A 21,562-nucleotide genomic window follows, 5' to 3' on the forward strand; every position below is an offset into this window, starting at 1 on the left:
ACAATGAGCTTTCAGTTCAGATAAATATTTCGAATGACTGAGTTCAGGAGATCAGAATATGTTATCTAGTGTGTTCCCGTAAAACATTTAAAACATTTATGTTTTTAAAATCAATACAGATCATAGTTATTAAAACATCATAGGAGTTTTTAAATTTAAAAACTCCGAATCGTCCTCCAACCGAATGCCATGTGCAGATCCCTAGAACTGCACAACCTAAGGGAGTACCTTGGGGCTTGCGAGCCTACCCAAGAATATTCTCAGGACCGCAGAGCCTACCCAAGGGTCGCTTTAGGTCCATAAAGAATTACCTGTCGGTGCTGAACCTATCGTAGGAATTACCAACAGTGACTGAACTTGCCAGAGTCTTCATACCAGAACCCAGAGTGCCCCGAATAAAACATTTTTCTTCAGTAACAGAGATATCAGAAATCAGAGCAGAAATCATAACAGAATTCAGAGCAGAAATCAGATAAAATATCTATATTGTAGACACTATATTTCGTCCCATCATAAATAACTATATATATATATGTTATATAATTTATATGTTACTTTTTTATATATATATATATATTGTATATGACATTTACACATCATTCTTTCTCTTCTTTTTACAGGCCCAGATACAAATAAAGGACAAAGCCCAGCAGTAACCCAAACCACTTGAAACCTACGTGCGATCCAGTTTGAGACCCTAAGAGTAAATTAGGGTTTCAAAGTTTTTCATCCAGGCACGCCATATCTCTTCCCCATTTGAAGACCCCTCACACCGCACGCTTCTCTGCCGATTTTTCCGGCCAATGTTCCCTCGTCAACAACAAAAACCCAAGTCAAGACAATAGCAACAAACCAAGTGTTTCATTCGGGAGAAAACTTTCTAAAAATAGGTTGTAAATAGGCTATAAATAAGACTTGTAATCAACACATTTTGGACTACGATTACACATGAATATTACACACAAATATCAGAAAAGTACGAGCAGAGAAAGAGTGATTCCAAAACATTTGTAAAGCTTTCGAAAGAAATAAAGAGAAAGGTATTGCCTTTTACCATTGTTCGGTTGATAATGTTGTATGTTGTTTTCAATTCTCGTTTTGCTTTTGACCCCGAATAGCCCAAAATTGGGTTACGTCGATGACCGGAAAGAGTGGTGTTCGGATCATCTTTTCTAGATCTGCACCCCCACGAGGCTAGTTTCGAAAAAACGTTTGGATTTTTAGATTGTGGGTGAAAAGAGATTTTAAAAAATCAATTTTTTTTAGGTTTGCCGTCGATGAACGGCAGCCAACGAGGTGGCTACGGTGGCTGGTTTTCTGGGTTCGTTGAAACCCACGGTGGTGTTCATCTTATTGATGATCAGATGAGAGGAAAACAGAAATGGGGAGGGGGCTTGCCCGCGTGAAGGAAAGAAAATGAGGCATTAAGCCAAAAGGTTGGCTTATATACATGACCCATGGGTCATTTGAGACCCGCGTTCCGACCTGATCCACTCTGCCAGACCTACTTGTTTTGTTTTAAAATGAGGTAAACCACGCTTTTGGCCCCCTTCTGTTTTTAATGGTTTTATTTTGACCATAAATCTGATTTCCATGCCATTTTTCCTCCTAATTTGGCCACTCAATTCATTTTGCTTTTTAATTTAGCCCCCTGATAAACTCAGTTCGTATTTTCCTTCTTAATTTTTTTATTTAATATATTATGTTTTTTTTTATTATTATTATTTCATCTTTTTTATTTTAATATTTTTTGTTTATACCTTGTTTAAAATTATTATATATATATTTCTTTATAACTATTATTATCACTAGTTATTTTTACTATTAACGTATATATATGTATATTATTTTCATTTTTTCTTTTATTATTATTATCATCGTTATATATATATATTTTATTTATTTTATTCATTTCATTTTTTTATTGTGTTTACTTTTTTTTCTCTTTGTTTTTATTTATTTATTTAGTATATGTCCTATTTTTTCTTTGTTTTTATATATATTTTTATTTATTATATACTTTTTACCCTTTTTATATTTTCTTTCTTTATTTTTATTTCCTTCTATATTTTATTTTGTTATTTGCATTATCTTCTTATTTTTGTTTAGTTGTTTGTCATGTATATATTAATATTATTATTATTATTATTATTATTATTATTATTATTATTTTCTTCATTTTATTTATTTTTATCTTTGCTTTATTTCTCATTATTTTCTTTATTTCATGCATTTTTTTACTTTCTTTATTTTTAATTTTTTATCTAACACATCTTTTGACTTTTAAAGGGTACATTTTCAATCAAATTTATCATTGGTAAGTAATTTTGGATCGTTACTTTACCTTTTAATTTAAATTACAATTTTCTTAATTTAAGACAACTGAAAATTACGTAGTACCGAAAGGGCAGTTCAAGGGTGCTAACCCTTCATTGACTGTAACGACATACCTTTTGGTAAGACGCAGATCATGTAATAAATAAGGTATCCGGTCAACCTATTTTTAAAAAAATAAATGATCGGTGACGACTCCTAATCCATTTTCCTAAGTCGAAGCCCAATTCCGAGCTCAACCGAAAGACGGTTCCGACAGCTTAGCGACTCCGTTGGGGACACAAATAAGTGAGTCAGGCTAAGGTAATTTCCAGTTGTCTTTTTAACGAAAAGGGTAAGTTTAAATTTTTAAGGTAACATTTTGATCCTTATTCCTTACTTTTTGATTATATTTTCGAGTAAATAGTTGTACTAATCGTTTTCTAATGATTTCAGCTTTCCAAACTTTTTTTTATTCTAAGGCTCTATACCCGAGCTCTGAACCCTATTTAAGTGGGGGTGAAAGTGAAACATTCGTGTGAATTTATTCACCGCACAAGCCTAACAAGTAGCCTTCGATGAAGAATTAAAGCCTACCCCAAAACCCTATTTCAAACCCTAGGATATTTTTACCCTATCCATGCTGTTTGCTTTTTTCTTTTTACATGTTCTAATCTCATTACTATTTTTCTTATTTTACTAACTTTTTGCTTTCATGTTTGTTTTTTATCATTAACATCATTCAAAAGAGGTGTTGATCCACCAAAAACGTGTTTGTTGAACGTAAATAATTTAAATTAATGGACAAAGGGGTTATAATGCAAGATATGAAAAGCTCAGAAGCTCAGCTATGGTCAGAAAAGACGCGGAATGGATCGGGATTACACCAAGCATGTTAAAAGTCAACTTTTCCAAAACAAGATGGCTAAAGTTGCAGGGGCAAGACAAGAAAAATGTTATTGGCCTGGAGAGTCCTTTCGAAGACTACAAGAACAAGATGGTGAAACCCTAACTGAGCTGAAGACCATTATGGACGAATTCAACAAACATGCCAATGATCGATAGAGGGCTCCAATGACGATTTTGTTAGGGAACATGTTCAGCAAATGATGAAAGCCATGGATGCAATTAGGCCTGTAAATGAACTGAACGTTAAGCGAACTGTTCATGAACCGTGCGGCGGGAAGTTTATTTATGTTCATTTATTTATTAAATGAACGAACATGAACAAGATTTTGCGTTCGTTTAATTAAATGAATGAACATGAACAAAGGGCTCATTCGTTCATTTACGTTCGTGAACGTTCGATTATATGTTCGTTCATTTATGTTCAAACAGAGGGCAAGTTGAATATGTTACGAAGATTATTGAATTTGTTTGGATTTTAAGAAGATTGTTTTGTTGAACAAATTAACTTTAAGACTTTATTATGTTCATATAGCGTATTTATGATTTATGTATTTTTTTGTCGTATTCAAACAAATTAACTCTAAAGTTGTAGGTTATATTAATGAATTTTAAGTTGTTATTCTTGTTGTTTACTTTTTTTTACATTCGTTTGTTGTGTTCGAATAAGTTTTTATGTGTGTTTGTGTTGTTCGTTTATGTTCGTTTATTGTGTTCGTTTATGTTCGTTCGTTCGTTTTCTTTTATGTTCGTTTATTATTTAAATGAACGAACATGAACAAGCTATATTTCTTAATGAACAAACATGTACAAATTTTTTTTGTTCGTTTATGTTCGTTTATTTATTAAATGAACAAACATGAACATACCTCCGTTCGTATGCGTTCGGTTCGTTTACAGACCTAGATGCAATCATTCGAGACTTCTTGGAGCAAATACAAAAAACAGTTCGTCACTTGCACGGTTTAGCCAGAGAAGCTGGAACGGTGCGACAGGGTATTTAACTAGTGACAGAAAAAAGATGGAAGACGAATCAACTTGTCAGAGGTTGTTCGGGATCTATACCATCAGAATGTTTTTTGCCTTTTAATGATGTAACACTTTTGTCCCCAATAAGGATTATTTATAATAACATGCACATTTTTTGGATCAATGCCTCGAACATTTCTTGCATATTCCACATTATTTTTATTTATTTGTTTTTTCTGGTTTTTTTTCATTACATCCACATTAACTAACAAGAGACGTCTCATAAAATAAGAACAAACAAGCTTTGAAAGCAAATTGAAGATTTCCTGAAGCGCGTCTGAAGATCCACGGTGATGAATGAGATACTAGCGCGTGTTAGCAAGATCAACAAATTTCAAGAGCAACTCATAAAAACCCAACAAGATATAATTGATCAAACAATAAGATTTCAAGATGAATCCAGAGAACAAATGACCAAGTTAATGGATATGATAAATGTTGTGATCCATGGAGAGAAGCCACTAGTGGATCTCATGAATGCTGGTGCTGAAACTAAAACGATAATGACCAGAGGACCTGTTAAAGAGCCAGATATTTCAGGTCCGCCCCAAAAACCAAATGTGGTTATAGAAGGTTCCACTAGGCCAACCATGGAGGAGGAGTTTTCCCTTGTGAGAGATAAGCTTCACTAAAAAAAGAGGGTAATAAAATATGACCGAATGTTGACCAAGAAAGCCAAGAAGGATCAACCTCTCATGATTAGAGGTTCTACCCTTTTCAATCATCAAGACATGACACTCAAGTTCTATCTATGAAGTCATTGCCAAGTAGTCTATCTTTATGGGGATTAAATGAGAAGAAAAACAAAGTGCAGGGTTTTCAGTTCCCTCCCTTCCACTTTTCGCTTGAAAAATTACATTTAGAAATGTTCACAGCCGGATTGATTACACCGGGATATATCCAGCCACAGTGGCCCCCGAATGAGAAATGGACCTACACAGAGATTCTTTGGGTAAACCAAGATGAAACCCCAGTTCGTTCATCTAAGGTTCATGGCAACCTTGAGGATCCTTTAGAACAAGCAATCCAAGAGTGCAAGGTAGAAGTGAAAAGGAACAAGGTCCAAAACTCGGAAGTCGTTACTACAGTAGAAAACTCCTGGGAAGAACATAAGGTGCAAAAGGGTGAAAAAGGAAATTCGAGCATGAGGGTTTCTATGAATGTAATCCGAGACTGGCCCGTAGGTTTGAGAATGGATGGGGCAGGTATAATTAAGAAGACACCTCAAACTGCTTCAACAGAAGATTCTTGCGAAAAACCTAATGCGCAAGTGGATCGGAAAGGAAGTCCGAGTAAAAGAGCTTCTATGGATGTAGTCCGAGATTGGCCCGTGGGGCAGATGCAGCTTCAAAGACACCTCAAACACCTATATCAGATTTCCTGAAGACAAGAGGGATTCTGGGCACCTCAGGAGGCTTGACGAATATTACACCAATCACAGTTGCAATATGCGTTCAAGATCCGACCAAAACTATCACCACCGAGGAAAATCATTTTGGATCTAAATTTGGACCCAATTTCCAGCAATCAAGAAAGGAAATACAGATAAATTGCAAGGAAGTGGGATCTTCCTAAAAAGCTTCTTCGGAGGAAGCATAAATTGATGCATATGAGGGTACATAAAAAGGAACCCCGGCCAGTGAAACAAATGAGGAAGGGGGAGCTAGTACAGATAAAAACCCTAATCCAACTAGTGGGGCACCCAAATGAGGCCTTATTCCATTTGATGACATCTTGTTTGAATTTGTTTTTCCTCATATTTCTTTTTACTTTCTTTTGAATTTTTTATGAGGATATTTAAATGAATTTGTGTTGAGTATTTAATCAAATTTACAACTGAGAATCCTTTGAATATCAACTGAATTAAAAAACTCTGTAAATGATCAGAGTTACAAATCTTTGACATTATCACATGACTAAAAAATAATGACATTTGATTTTACCCCCAAAGACACACTCGAACACCATACCCTTTCCTTGCAAATAACCAATATAGTCTTCTCCTCTCATGAGAGAATAAAAAAGAGGCTTGATATTTAGATGTGCATAGGTGCGGACAACATGGGGCATCATTTTGCATATGACATTATTATACTTTTTGTTTTAGACGTTCAGTAATGATAATAATCTTAACAGATGGAATAGTCGAGTAGGTGAATCAAGTTTAGGTTAGTTGCTTGGAAATTGAACTCTAAAGATGAGATTCCTTGACTTTCAAAAACACCTAGACTATAACAAATTCTTCTTGACAAACTTAAGAAATTGGACCCGTGTACCCAGCTTATAATTTTATATATATATACAATAAAGCTTGAGTTGTCCCTATAAAGCATTTGGTTAAACGCCCCAGCTTTATGGATAAGAGTTAGCTAGACTGATAAAGGTGATTATACTATACAATAAAGCTTGAGTTATCCCTCTAAAGCAATTGGTTAAACGTCTCGGCTTTATGGAGAATATTCAGCTAACCTGATAAAGGTGATAATTATATATATACAATAATATTAAGTTGTCCCTCTAGAGAAATTGGTTAAACACTCCAGCTTTAGGGATTCAGCTAGCCACACAATGGCAAATTTAAATAAGGAGTTTCGGTAAAAATGGACTAAGGGAGTTAAGGAACACTTGTTATAGTCATATTCACATGAGCACTCAAGAATTTCATTTTTAGACTGATATTTTTGCACTACCTTTATTAGAGGGGCCTACGAAGCTTGAACAAATGGAAGGTTTCAGAGAACCGAAATAGAAGGTCTAGTAAAGGATCAAGCTAGTTGCGTCATTTTTTCCACATCCAATCAAAATGCCAAGCCAAAGAAAGAGACATGTTACAATGACCAAAAATGACATTTTTTAAGGCTAAATAGGAGGCCAGCCATCCATTTGAACATTTTTCAAAGAGCTATAACTCTGAAAGCATTAAAAGAGTTATTGATTTCTTTGATATTCTTTGAACTGATGTTTATAATTTGATTTGATTTGATTGCGAGCCTAAATTAAGAGACAATGGTTTACAGAATTCTTGCCTTTTTATCTTTTTCCCTCCTGAATAAGAGAAAGGAAAAAAACATTTTCAAACAGGACAATCTCAAATGTGAAAGGTCCCGGAAGGTACTAAGGCTCATTTTGCCTCTATTAAAGAAAGAATGAACATTGCCAAATTTCGAGCATTTCATAAGACAATCAGTCCGAGAGATCAGATAGAACTCGTGACATTACCAATAACCTGAGAAGAAAATGGGGCATGGTCGATTCCAAGGACAAGACCAGCAGAAAAAAATGAGGCTCCATCCAAAGGATAAAACAGAATTAATTCATGTTGCATGTATCTTAGATATACTTAAGAGCATCACATTCATCATTTTTAGCATACATATTTTTTGCAGCTTTTTGAGTCAAGTTTCAACTTCAAGATGAAAGATACTCGATTCAAAAGCACATTCAAAAGTTGATGGTAGTTGCTCAACCTCACAGCGAAGGTGCCATCCACGATTTCAACTTCATGAAGAAGGATATCGTGCCTGATGAAGTGATTTGGTATAAAGAAAAACATGTCATCCACAGATTTGACTTCCTTAAGTCAACGGTTAGATCTTCTGAAAGGATTTCTTTAACATGCAGGAACAAGCAAATTATCAATCGCCTTTGAGATTGTTTCTCTGGAAACAAGGGGTCGTCTTGCTTGAGACTAATTTACTCAAAACAAAGTTTTGTTTCTCTTGAGATAGTTTCTCTTGAAACAAATTTTGTCTCTCTTGAGACAGTTTCCCTTGAAACAAATTTTGTCTCTCTTGAGACAGCTTCCCTTGAAACAAAATCTTTGAATATGTTTTACATTAAACAAATTTCGTCTCCCTTGAAACAGTTTCTTTTGGAACTAAGTTTTATCTCTCTTCAGATAGTTTCTCTTGAAACAAATTTTGTCTTTGTCTATCTTGAGACAGTTTCTCTTGAAACAAATTTTGTCTCTCTTGAGACAGTTTCCCTTGAAACAAATTTTGTCTCTCTTGAGACAGTTTCCCTTGAAACAAAATCTTCGAATATGTTTCCCTTGAAACAAAATTTTGTCTCCCTTGAGACAGTTTTCCTTGAAACACCCACCGTTGAGATCGTTTCCCTTGAAACAAATTTCGTCTCGTTTGAGACAATTTTCCCTTGAAACAAGAAATTTTATCTCACTCGAGAGAGCTTTTCTTAAAATAGATTTCTTACTCATTTTCATCCAGATATTGAATATTTGACAGGAATTCCAAAGTTAGCAGAGGTTTTATTACACAATTCCATGTTGAAGTAGAAGATTTCAGCAAAGAATCAATTCACGTCTTCATTTTTGAAATAAGTTTGAAAATCTTTAGAGAGAAGATAAACCGATCAACATTCCCAATAGAGAATTCATAATGAAGAAGATTGTTCAACTTTTTCTTGATTCCATTACCGAAGGAGTTAGATAGAATCAACTTCTTGCTCGATTCATCACATATGGAGTTGAATCAGTAATGCCTCTCTTGAGGGATCAACATTTCTGGAAGAAAGATCACGATGAGAAAAAACCATTGACTTGAAAAACTGAAAATGAAGACTAAACCAAGAGAACGAAGCAAAGATGACATCATTTGCAGCAAAGAATCCATGATTTCAACTCCACGACGGAGGAAATTGTACTCACATCCACGATTTCAACTCCATGACAGAGAATATTGTACCCATAAATCCACGATTTCAACTTCACGACGAAGGATATCGTGCCAAATCTACATTGGATTTCAACTTCACGACGAAAGATATCCAATTCAAAGCTCAACTTCACAGTGAAGGGGCTTCCCAATTTCATTCAGAGCCAATTTCAACTTCACAGCGAAGGATATTGGACTCGAAACAATACAACTTACAATGCCTGGATTTTAACTTCACGACGAAGGATATCCAGTTCAAGGCTCAACTTCACGACGAAGGGGTCATCCACAGTTTCAACTTCACGACGAAGGGAATCGTGCACACAAGCAGCATCCATCTCTAGATTGGATTTCAACTTCACGACGAAGGATATCCAACTCAAAGAAGGAGTGTTTGTCAATAAACTTTCCAGTTTTAGGGTTAATTTTAACTTCGCAACAAAGGATATTGGCCTCGAAAGAGTGCAACGAACATTGGATTTCAACTTCACAACGAAGGATATCCAAATCCAAGGCTCAACTTCACGACGAATGGGCCATATATGATTACAACTTCACAACGAAGGGTGTCGTTCCCCAACAGATTGACCCGACTTCACGATGAAGGAGTCATCTATAACACAACAACACCAAAGTCTTCAAGTCAAGTTTCACCTTCACGACGAAGTATCTTGGGCCAGAAGACGATTCACAGGCCACATGCCAAAAGCTTTTAGTTCGATTTCAACTTCACGACGAAGGATATCGTGCTTAGAAGTTTCCAGTTCAACTTAACATCACGACGAGGGAGTCATTTTGTGATTCAATTCAAATTAACAGATCAGTCATTACATCGGATTTCAACTCTACAATGGAGGACATTCGATATGGACAAAATTTATGTCTTTTAATCTTTGCTCTATTTTCGTTACACGATAATGAGCTAAGAGGGGCAGCTGTAGACACTATATTTCGTCCCATCATAAATAACTATATTTATATGTTATATAATTTATATGTTACTTATATATATATTGTATATGACATTTACACATCATTATTTCTCTTCTTTTTACAGGCCCATATACAAAAAAAGGATAAAGCCCAGTAGTAACCCAAACCACTTGAAGCCCACGTACGATCCAGATTGAGACCCTAAAAGTATATTAGGGTTTCAAAGTTTTTCATTCAGCCATACTGTATCTCTTCCCTGTTTGAAGACCCCTCACGCCGCACGCATCTCCGCCGATTTTTTCGGCCAACGTTCCCTCGTCAACAACAAATACCCAAGTCAACACAATAGTAACAAACCAAGTGTTTCATTCGGGAGCAAACTCTCTAAAAATATGTTGTAAATAGGCTATAAATAAGACGTGTAATCAACACATTTTGGACTACGATTACACATGAATATTACACACAAATATCAGAAAAGTACGAGCAGAGAAAGAGTAATTCCAAAACATTTGTAAAGCTTTCGAAAGAAATAATGAGAAAGGTATTGCCTTTTACCATTGTTCGGTTGCTATTGTTGCACGTTTTTTTCTATTCTCGTTTTGCTTTTGACCCCGAATAGCCCAAAAGTAGGTTACGCCGATGACCGAAAATGGTGGTGTTCGAATATTCTTTTCTAGATCTGCACCCCTACGAGGCTAGTTTCGAAAAAAACGTTTGGATTTTTAGATTGCGGGTGAAAAGAGCTTTTAAAAAATTGATTTTTTTAGGTTTATCGCCGATGAACAGCGTCCGGTTCCGATCAACGGCAACCGATGAGGTGGCTACAGTGGCCGATTTTATGGGTTCATTGAAACCCACGGTGGCATTCATATTGTTGATGAATAGATGAGAGGGAAACAAAAATGGGGAGGGGCTTGCACGCATGAATGAGAGAAAATGAGGCATTAAGCCAAAAGGTTAGCTTATATACATGACCCATGGGTCATTTGAAACCCGCGTTCCGACCTGATCCACTCTGACAGACCCGCGTGTTTTGTTTTAAAATTGGGTAAACCACGCTTTTGGTCCCCTTCTATTTTTAATGGTCTCATTTTGACCCTAAATTCGATTTCCACATCACTTTTCCTCCTAATTTGGCCACTCAATTCATTTTGCTTTTCAATTTAGTCCTCTTATAAACCCAATTCGTATTTTCATTCTTAATTTTTTTATTTTTTATTTTTATTTAATATATTATGTTTCATTATTATTATTATTATTATTATTGTTATTTCATATTTTTTATTTTAATATTTTTTTGTTTATACCTTGTTTAAAATTATTATATATATATTTCTTTATAACTATCATTATCACTATTTATTTTTACTATTAACGTATATATATGTATATTATTTGCATTTTTTGTTTTATTATTATTATCATTGTTATATATATATATATATATATTATTTATTTTATTCATTTCATTTTTTATTGTGTTTACTTTTTTTCTCTTTTTTTATTTATTTATTTAGTATATGTCCTATTTTTTTTCTTTGTTTTTATATATATTTTTATTTATTATATATTTTTACCCTTTTTATATTTTCTTTATTTATTTTTATTTCCTTTTATATTTTATTTTGTTATTTGCATTATCTTCTTATTTTTGTTTAGTTGTTTGCCATTTATATATTATTATTATTATTATTATTATTATTATTATTATTATTTTCTTCATTTTATTTATTTTATTCATTTTTACCTTTTCTTTATTTCTCATTATTTTCTTTATTTCATGCATTTTTTTACTTTCTTTATTTTCATTTTTTTATCTAACAAATTTTTTGACTTTTAAAGGGTAGATTTTCAATCAAATTTATCAGTGGTAAGTAATTTTGGATCGTTACTTTACCTTTTAATTTAAATTACAATTTTCTTAATTTAAGACAACTGGAAATTACATAGTACCGAAAGGGCAGTTCAAGGGTGCTAACCCTTCATTGACTGTAACCGACTCTCGAATCCGATATACCTTTTGGTAAGATGCAGATCATGTAAGAAATAAGGCATCCATTCAACCTATTTTTAAAAAAATAAATGATCGATGGTGACTCCTAATCCATTTTCCTAAGTCAAAGTGCAATTCCGGGCTCAACTGAAAGACGATTACGACACATATGATCAGGGAACACACTAGAGATTACAGATATGGTTCGGAGGTACTGGATAATCTTATTGGACATAGTAACAGGGATCTTTAGTATATCAGTAGAATGATAGAAATTAAAATCACTATCAGAAGAGTTTATTATATGATGGGAACATTGATTATTCATAACGTAACGTATCAGGATCATTTCAGAATCCTTTGCTTATGGGTTACTTGTTTTTTCATATATGACCAGAGTGATTTGAGCTGATAAGGGAAAATAAATATTCATGACATTTACCATCTATGTCGATCGATCGGATTATCGAACAACTCGAGCTGAATCACTTCTAGAACTGATACTTGTCGACTGATCAATTCATTTCCCTTCAAGGGTATTCAATCATTCATGGGCTTAGTATATTCTTGGGTTATTTGCATTCCAGGGGTATTTTGATTATTTTATAGATCTAGGGTATTTCAATTCTTTCATTCCGTCCGGTCTTATTATTTAATTCAAACTTATCTTTTACTTCAGTCTTTTTGAACAATTCTGACCAAAAGAGCACCATAGATAAATTATTCTTCAGGTATTTACTAAAAACTCAGAGATTTTCGGGTCAAGTGCCTTCTTAGATTTTACAAATGGAATATCATAATTTTTTTGTACAAAGACATGGTCTTAATAATTAAAACTTTAATTCATCGGTTTAAGCACGAATCCTTAGGGTACTTTCTCATTCAGGGTCAACTCAGAATATTTTTACCTCTCAAGGGTATTTTTGTAATTTCACCTAATCAAAGTATTCTCATAATTTATCACTTAAACTGTATTCGGTTTGAATCCATCCATAATCAAATAGGCATAGTAGACCAATCATATATATTATATCCATGCATTTATCCATTATCAACATGTTCCATAAAGAGATAGTAATGTATTACCTCGATTTTCATGCCATATTGTTCGACCATTTAAATTCCATTCGAACGCCCTCGATCCTTAATTCAACTTCCAATAATTCCTCAAATACATAACAATATAAATTTCATAAAGGGCTTAATTCTGAAAAATAGATTGAATCAGGTGATAAATAAGTGAAAAACAGCTTATCAGGTTCGACTTTGGCGAAACAGACCCCAAAAACGGACTCAAAACGTTAAAAAAATATCACGATAGGTGTACCCGAAAAAAGTCAACGGTCGGTCAAAGTTCTGGTCAACGATGGTCAATGGTGATCAACGGTCAACGCGGTCAACGGTAGGTCAACCGGGTCGGGTCAAAACTGGGTCAAACAGGCCCAACAGTTTTTGAAACTCCCCCACTCGCAGAGCGGTGCGTGGGGGGCGTGAACAGTGCTACGGTGTCTGAAAAATTCTCAAAAAGTTTCTAAAAAAAATTTTAAGGCATTTTGAGACACTTACCAAGCTCGATTCACAATTTTGAACGGAGGAGAGCTCGATTCCGAAACATTGAAAACTTTGACTTCCTCACCTCTCTACGCGCCGGCAACGATGCAGACACGGAGGACACCAATAAACTCGGAACGATGCAAGGAACACGATGGTGCGGGAGGTATCGAAAATGGGTGGTCGGATCGATGTGAATCGACGGAAAACCAACGGATATTGAGTTAAAACCGATGATACTTCCGATTAAGATTTACAAAAATGATGGCGATTCACGACGAGAGGATTGAGGGGTTTTGTTCATTGTTCGACGAATCGGTTTCGGTTCATCGAACGGTTGCCGGACGATGAATATATCGGAGCTCAAAGGAGGGTCAACGGGGGAGGGAAATGGGAAAATACAATTTGTAAAACTGATTGCACGAGGAGAGAGTTTATAATTCTCTCTTAAAGAAAAATAGGTAAATTTAGAACTGGGTCACTGAAGTTCCTATACTTTATAAATTGTTCTGCCAACTTTACGATTTGTACAATTTAATCCTCAATTTCTTCTAAAATACCAATTAAATCCAATACTTTATAATTTCTAAATTTTAGCCCCTAAATTGGGGTGTTACAATTCTCTCATCCTTAAAAGAATTTCGTCCTCGAAATTCATTCATGTCACAGAATTACAGAAATGAAAATTCCATTAATTCTTCCATATCTTCAAGTAGTTCTTATAGAAATACGAACCCTCCACTAATCCATAACCAGTTGAGTATGCATTCTTATCAGAACTCTCCCTCATTCCATAAAAGAATCAGAACATATTTATCCTTGTTGAATCAATTCAGCCTTAGTTACCAGAATAAGCTCATAGAGCAATAACATATCCCAATTTCATTTCTGGAGTTGGATCGAAATTTCTCAGATAAGTAACACTCACTGGCTCATGAGGTACTTTACAGAATTTAGATAGACGTTACTTGTATTCCTTTATGCAATGATAGAGTCCTAACAGATATAAACTTAGGTTTGCTCGTTACATATAGAGACTCAACCTTGTAGTTCTGACTCAGAGAGGTACGATTGTATTCTAGAGGCATGTACTGATCAAACATCTTTTTTTTAAATTCGACCGACCGGTGTATCTTGAAAAATTTGGCTCAACCATAGCTTTGATACCAATAAATGTAACCCCCTCAGACCGATGCGGGTAACCTGATCCGATCTGGAGTGTCATATTATGTCCACCGGAGCGACCCACCGTAAAAATAGCGAAAAATTTAAAACTTTTATTAAAACGTGTAAACTCATAAAATGATTTATCAATATGCATAAATAAAAAAGATTCTCAGACTTGTATATAAAACAAAATACAATTACATACCCCCTAATTACATGTACCATACTCTGCAAGCAACGCCGAAAGAACTCCCTTACTGAAGTCGATAGTTGCACTAATACAATTTTCTTTTCCTGCTATAGTGAGTAATAAAGTGAGCTTCGAAAAGCTCAGTAATACAGAACTACTAGATGATGCTGAAGAATATGCAGATACAAATAAACATATATTTCCTTATTGGTTCATATGTCTACAGATCTTTATGTTGAGCGAAAATCCTACTAATATTTCAGGTGGTAACGGACAATGAGCTTTCAATTCAGATAAATATTTCGAATGACTGAGTTCAGGAGATCAGAATAGGTTATCTAGTGTGTTCCCGTAAAACATTTAAAATAGTTATGTTTTTTAAAATCAGTACAAATCACAGTTATTAAAACATCATAGGAGTTTTGAAATTTAAAAACTCTGAATTGTCCTCCAACCGAATGCCATGTGCAGATCCTCAGAATTGCACAACCTAAGGGAGTACCTTGGGGCCTGCGAGCCTACCTAAGAATATTCTCGGGGTCGCAGAGCCTACCCAAGGGTTGCCTTAGGTCTATAAGGAATTACCAGTCGATGCTGAACCTATCCGAGGAATTACCAACAGCGACTGGCCTGCCAGAGTCTTCATACCAAAACCCAGAGTGCCCCGAATAAAATATTTTTCTTCAGTAACGGAGATATCAGAAATCAGAACATAAATCAGAGCAGAAATCATAACAGAATTCAGAGCAGAAACCAGATAAAATATTCATATGATCATGGAACATACTAGAGATTACAGTTATGGTTCGGAGGTACTGGATAATCTTATTGGACATAGAAACAGGGATCTTTAGTGTATCGATAGAATGTCAGAAATTAAAATCACTATTAGAATAGTTCATTATCTGATGGGAACATTGATTATTCAGAACGTAACGTATCAGGATCATTTAGTATTCGGACAGTTTTCATAAGCACAAGTATTCAGAAAGTTTTTTAGAATCCTTTGCTTATGGGTTACTTATTTTTAATATATAACCAGAGTGATTTGAGTTGTTAAGGGAAAATGAATATTCATGACATTTACCATCTATGTCGATCGATCGGATTATTGAACAACTCGAGCTGAATCACTTCCAGAACTGATACTTGTCGACTGATCAATTCATTGCCCTTCTAGGGTATTCAATCATTCCTGGGCTTAGTGATATTCTTGGGTCATTTGCATTCTAGGGGTATTTTGATCATTTTATAGATCTAGGGTATTTCAATCCTTTCATTCCGTCCGGTCTTATTATTTAATTCAAACTTATCTTTTACTTCAGTCCTTTTGAACAATTCTGACCAAAAGAGCACCATCGATAAATTATTCTTTAGGTATTTATTCATAACTCGAAGATTTTCGGGTCAATTACCTTCATAGATTTTACAAACGGAATATCATAAATGTTCTATACAAAGACATGATCTTAATAATTAAAACTTTAATTCATCGGTTTAAGCATGAATCCTTAGGGTACTTTCTCAGTCAGGGTCAACTCAGAATATCTTTACCACTCAAGGGTATTTTCGTAATTTCACCTAATCGAAGTATTCTAATAATTTATCACTTAAACCGTATTCGGTTTGAATCCATCCATAATCAAACAGGCATAGTAGACCAATCATATATATTATATCCATGCATTTATCCATTATCAACATGTTCCATAAAGCATAAAGAGGTAGTAATATATTACCTCGATTTCCATGCCATACTGTTCGACCATTTAAATTTCATTCGAACGCCCTCGATCCTTAATTCAACTTCCAATAATTCCTCAAATACATAACAATATAAATTTCATAAAAAAAACGAGGCCTAATTCCGAAAAATAGATTGAATCAGGTGATAAATCAGTGAAAAATAACTTATCGGGTTCGAATTTGGCGAAACAGACCCTAAAAATAGACTCAAAACATTGAAAATGTCAAGATAGGTGTACCCGAAAAAAGTCAACGTCGATCAAAGTTCTGGTCAATGGAAATCAACGGTCAACGCGGTGAATGGTCAACGGTCGGTCAACGGGTCAGGTCGGGTTGGGTCAAACGGGTTGGGTCAAAATTGGGGTTAAACTGCCCCAACAGTTTTCGAAGCTCCCCCACTCGCAGGGACGGCACGTGGGGGTGCGTGAACAGTGCTACGGTTTCTGAAAAATTCCTAAAAAATTTCTAAAAATTATTTTAAGGCATTTTGAGACACTTACCAAGCTCGGTTCATAATTTTGAACGGCGGAGAGCACGATTCTGAAATATTGAAAACTTTGGCCTCCTCACCCCTCCAACCGTTGGCAACGACAGAGACACAGAAGACACCGGTGAACTCAAAACGATGTAAGGAACACGATGGTGTGGGAGGTGTCGAAAACGGGTGCCCAGATCGACGTTAATCGACGGAAAACCACCGAATATTGAATTAAAACCGACGATACTTCCGATTAAGATTTACGAAAACGACGACGATTCACGACGAAAGGTTTGAGGGGTTTTGTTCATCGGTCGACAACGAACACAATGGTGGTTTCAGTTAGTCGAATGGTGGCCGTACGGTGAATAAATCGGAGCTCAAAGGAGGGTCAACGGGGGAGGGAAATGGGAAAATGCAATATGCAAAACTGATTGCACAGGGAGAGAGTTTATAATTCTCTCCTAAAGAAAAATGGGTAAATTCAGAACTGGGTCACTGAAGTTCTTGCACTTTATAAAATGTTCTGCCAACTTTATGATTTTTACAATTTAATCCTCAATTTCTTCCAAAATACCAATTAAATCCAATAATTTATAATTTCTAAATTTTAGCCCCTAAATTGGGGTGTTACAATTAGATAAGTGAAAATAGATGACTGAGACTGACTCATTTTTTTCTAGTGAAAATATTCTCATTTCATACTGTTAATCTCAACTATCTTCATCCAATGTCTTAAATCCGTGTAAAAACTTAAGAAAAAAAAATTATATTGTGTAAAAATTATCATATTATATATATATATATATATATATATAAACTCAAATCTCATATTAGATAACTTTTAAATGGAACTATCAATACAGATTTTAGAACGAAGATAAGAGTCAATACAACTATTAATGTGATTATTCCAATTATAGTTAGTATCATACAAGTTAAAATCATAATGGGGATCATCACTTTTTGATCCATTATTCATATAAATAGAATTAAGATAACTATAAAAAAAATTCTAGTTCACTCAAAAAAGAATGATCATTGTTAATCTCAAAAATTTGAGTTTTACTATCAAAATATATGGAATAACTATCTTGATTACTATCCTTAATTAAAAAGGTGTCATCAGAAATGAAATTTTGAATGTCTTTGACGCCAACTAAATGATCAACCTTACTGTAATAACTAGAGTTGTCACTACAATCATGAATGTTTTTATCCGTATCATTTCTAGCCGGGTCTTCGTTTACACTAGTATTTTCAATAGGACCGAGGCTATTCATTGATTTACTTAGCCCGCATCTGTATTCTAATTCCCCCTTAGACAAGATCAAATTGAACCATGTTTTTTCCATAGAGCTATCATACTTATAAATCAAATAATGATATATATTTAAGAATATTCCAATCAATAATCTTCGGAATATTATAATAACAACTATATCAATCGATCTAAAAATCAATTTAATATTTTAATAATAACCTGGTAACAATAATTTAAACGTAGTAATTATTGTCAACTTTCCTAAGTGCAAGGCTAAACAAACTTTCCCAGGTGCCAAAAACAGTAACAATCTTGCTTATATTCCAGGAAAGAAATAACATGCACGCATCTGGGTGTTGAAAGGCAACTTTGATAAATAAAATTAACAAAACTAATTATATAGTGTAAAGTTTTTTTAGTTTTATACAATTTTAGAATTGTTAAATGAGTGAAAATAAACGATCAAGATTAACAATATGAAATAAGAAGATATTCATAGAAAAAGAAAATGAGTTAATCTTCACTCATCCAATGACCCTAAAAGGAATTTACCTTGTGTACGTAGATCCTAACAATATATATAGGGTTAGGATCCACTTATACAGTGTAAAACTCTTTTAGTTTTATACAGATCTAAGACCGTTGGATAAGTAAAAATATATGACTGGGATTAACCATTTGTTTTGTTTTTTTATGATTGAATATCTTCGCATTTTCTACTGTTAATCTCAATAGTTTATTTTCACTCATTCAACGGTCTTAAATTTGTATAAAACTAAAAGAATTTTACATTTTATAATAGGATCCTATCACATTTCTCATATATTAAATAATAATATTAATTAAATTAAACTCATTAAGCACACATATATAATTTATTTCCTCGTTTTATTTATCATTCTTTACATTCAAATAACTGATTTAATCTCATTAATAATTTGTTTTAATTTAATATAATTTATTTATATAATTTTATTAATAAATCCATATTAATCTCATTATTATTTATTATCATCAAAGAAATAATATAAAGTTTTCACCATCATCCAATCACGTAATAAAAAAATGAAAATTCAATCAATCATTTAAATCAAATCTAGAATATAAATGGTTGAGTTTATTACAATTTTTATTTTACTAAGGGACGACACCAGGGGCTGACAGCGGCCTTAGCTCTCCTTGGTTAGGTTAAACAGTCCTTTTAATCCTTAAATATATAAAATTTTATTAAATAAAGAGGTAAATATTCACTTTTGGTCCCCCTTATTTTGGAGGAGCGGTGCACTCTTTAGGAAGTCCAGTAGCAGCGAAGCGATTGGTGTCAGTGCAATAGTTGTAGATCATGTGCTTTTTCTGGATATCTTGGAGCTTCTGTTTGGTGGCGACATCGAGTTCTTCTGTCATCCATGCTGCGCTGCTGGGACATGAAGATTTGCCGTTAGACCAGACGCAAACCTCGGCTTTGTAACGCCTATAAGACGCGGTGAAAGGAGCTAGGTTATAATCCGTCTTGACTAGCCCGCCACGAGTCGCCCAATCGTCGGCGTTCCAAAAACTTGCATACATTCTCATCGGCTGTTTCGTTGGGAACGGAACGCCCATCGATTCCATGTTGTTGAACTCTCTGATCACGGTGTTGTCGACGGAGAAACTGTTTGAGTACCAACATTTGAGAAGAAATGAGAATCAAACAATGGGAATAGGTTAGTAAATTAATCACAATAAACCTTACATGATGCGTTTAGGGTTCCAAAGAATAGTGTAGGTATGGAAATCTTGGGAGGGATCGAACCAAAGGTGAAATTGTTGCTCTCTGTCACCTTTTCCTCCGCAGTACACATTGGTGTGAATCGTAATCGGTTGGCCGGTCGAGTTTCCCAAGAATTCGAAGTCGATTTCATCCCAAGTTTTGCCGTGTGAACGAAGCTGTAACATTGACAACATTAAATTACTGTAAGACGAGATGTTATAAATAAAAAAATAAATCGAATAAAGAAACATAACATTATGTCATGTCAAAGTGTAATCACTAGACTTAACGAGTCTTGAGATTAAAAAAATCACTATTAGAAGTTGTACACTCGAAATTTGAAGTGAACAATAATGATATTACTCTTTCTCTAAAAACCGAAATCATAAAGAAATTATAGAGAAACACTTGTTTTTCCGATGTGGGATTTACATGTCTTACCATCTTTAACATTACCCAGAGAGAAAACGTTGGTTTGATTATAACTTACGTAATACGTCGTGACAAGGCCGGCAGAGTTGCCTGGAACCAGCTTAATGCTCATCTCGATCTTCCCGAAGAGGTATTCGTCCTTGGATTCGAAACCGGAACCGCTCCATTTGTCGAGGGTGAGAGTAAGAAGCTCGCCGTTCTCGAGAATCTTACCTCGGCCGTCTCCCCAGGTGATGTTTACGTCGTTGTGGAAGTTGGCGGATGAAGCAACCACCAAAGTGGCCAGTACAGATAGTACCAAACCAAATGAAGAACTCATCATAGAATTCTACGTTTGTTATTTTTCCTTTATTGTTTGGGGTTTTTGATTTGATTTTTGATGTTTTGGAATTGGTATTGTTATATAGCGGAGGATTGGGATGTTCGGTGCTCGGCGTTTCCGTCTGAACTTCTGCAGAACCGTTCAACCAAATACTGTTGCTTAAGAATAGGCCATCGGTCAGAGCAAGTAATGGCCATGTTTTATTCTTTATTCCCGGAAAATTTTGTCCATAATTATTTAGGGTAAAGTATATATATAGTCCATAAACTATATATTAAAAGTTAAAAAAAGTCTCATGATAATATATCGTTATTTTGTTGAGTCCTCGGACTATTAAAAGTTACAAAATGATCATCTAACTATTCATATGTTCCAAACTTGTTTATTTCTGTTAAAAAATTGATGTCAATCTGAGCTGAACGTTAACCTGTTGGCCGAGATATGACAAATCATATTTAAATGATGTCTAATGGCATTGACTTTACTTTTAAGCACCAACTTTACTTTTAAGCACTGACACAACGACATAATATTTTAAGTACCAACTTAAGAACATAATATAAACAGAAAATTGATCTACAAAATACACTCAAATGGTTCTATGATTGTATTTTATAACATATTAATCATATGTTAACATCTATCTCACGACCGATAATTTTTTAACAAAAAAATGTTAGAAAAATTAATAAATAATATTTGATGTATTTTAATAATAAGTTATGTCACTTGGTGAACAGACTTATTATTTGGTATAAAATTGCATCAATTCAATTATACCTATTAGCTTTTCAACAATTCTCTTCATCAAA

General features: G+C 34.4%; 1 protein-coding gene across 1 annotated transcript; it reads right to left on the reverse strand.

Annotated features, from left to right (window-relative positions):
* Positions 1 to 19,304: 19,304 nt before the first annotated feature.
* On the reverse strand, positions 19,305 to 20,913 carry LOC120170279 (xyloglucan endotransglucosylase/hydrolase protein 22-like). Its single transcript, XM_039178254.1, has 3 exons — positions 20,487 to 20,913; positions 19,979 to 20,172; positions 19,305 to 19,897 (listed from the first exon to the last, which is right to left on the reverse strand). Exons 1-3 carry the CDS (start codon positions 20,748 to 20,750, stop codon positions 19,510 to 19,512), a joined length of 846 nt encoding a protein of 281 aa, XP_039034185.1. The 5' UTR covers positions 20,751 to 20,913; the 3' UTR covers positions 19,305 to 19,509.
* Between the last annotated feature and the right edge of the window lie 649 nt (positions 20,914 to 21,562).

This window comes from Hibiscus syriacus, unplaced genomic scaffold (genome assembly GCF_006381635.1).
Source record: "Hibiscus syriacus cultivar Baekdansim isolate YM2019G1 unplaced genomic scaffold, ASM638163v2 tig00111779_pilon, whole genome shotgun sequence".
NCBI lineage: Eukaryota > Viridiplantae > Streptophyta > Magnoliopsida > Malvales > Malvaceae > Hibiscus > Hibiscus syriacus.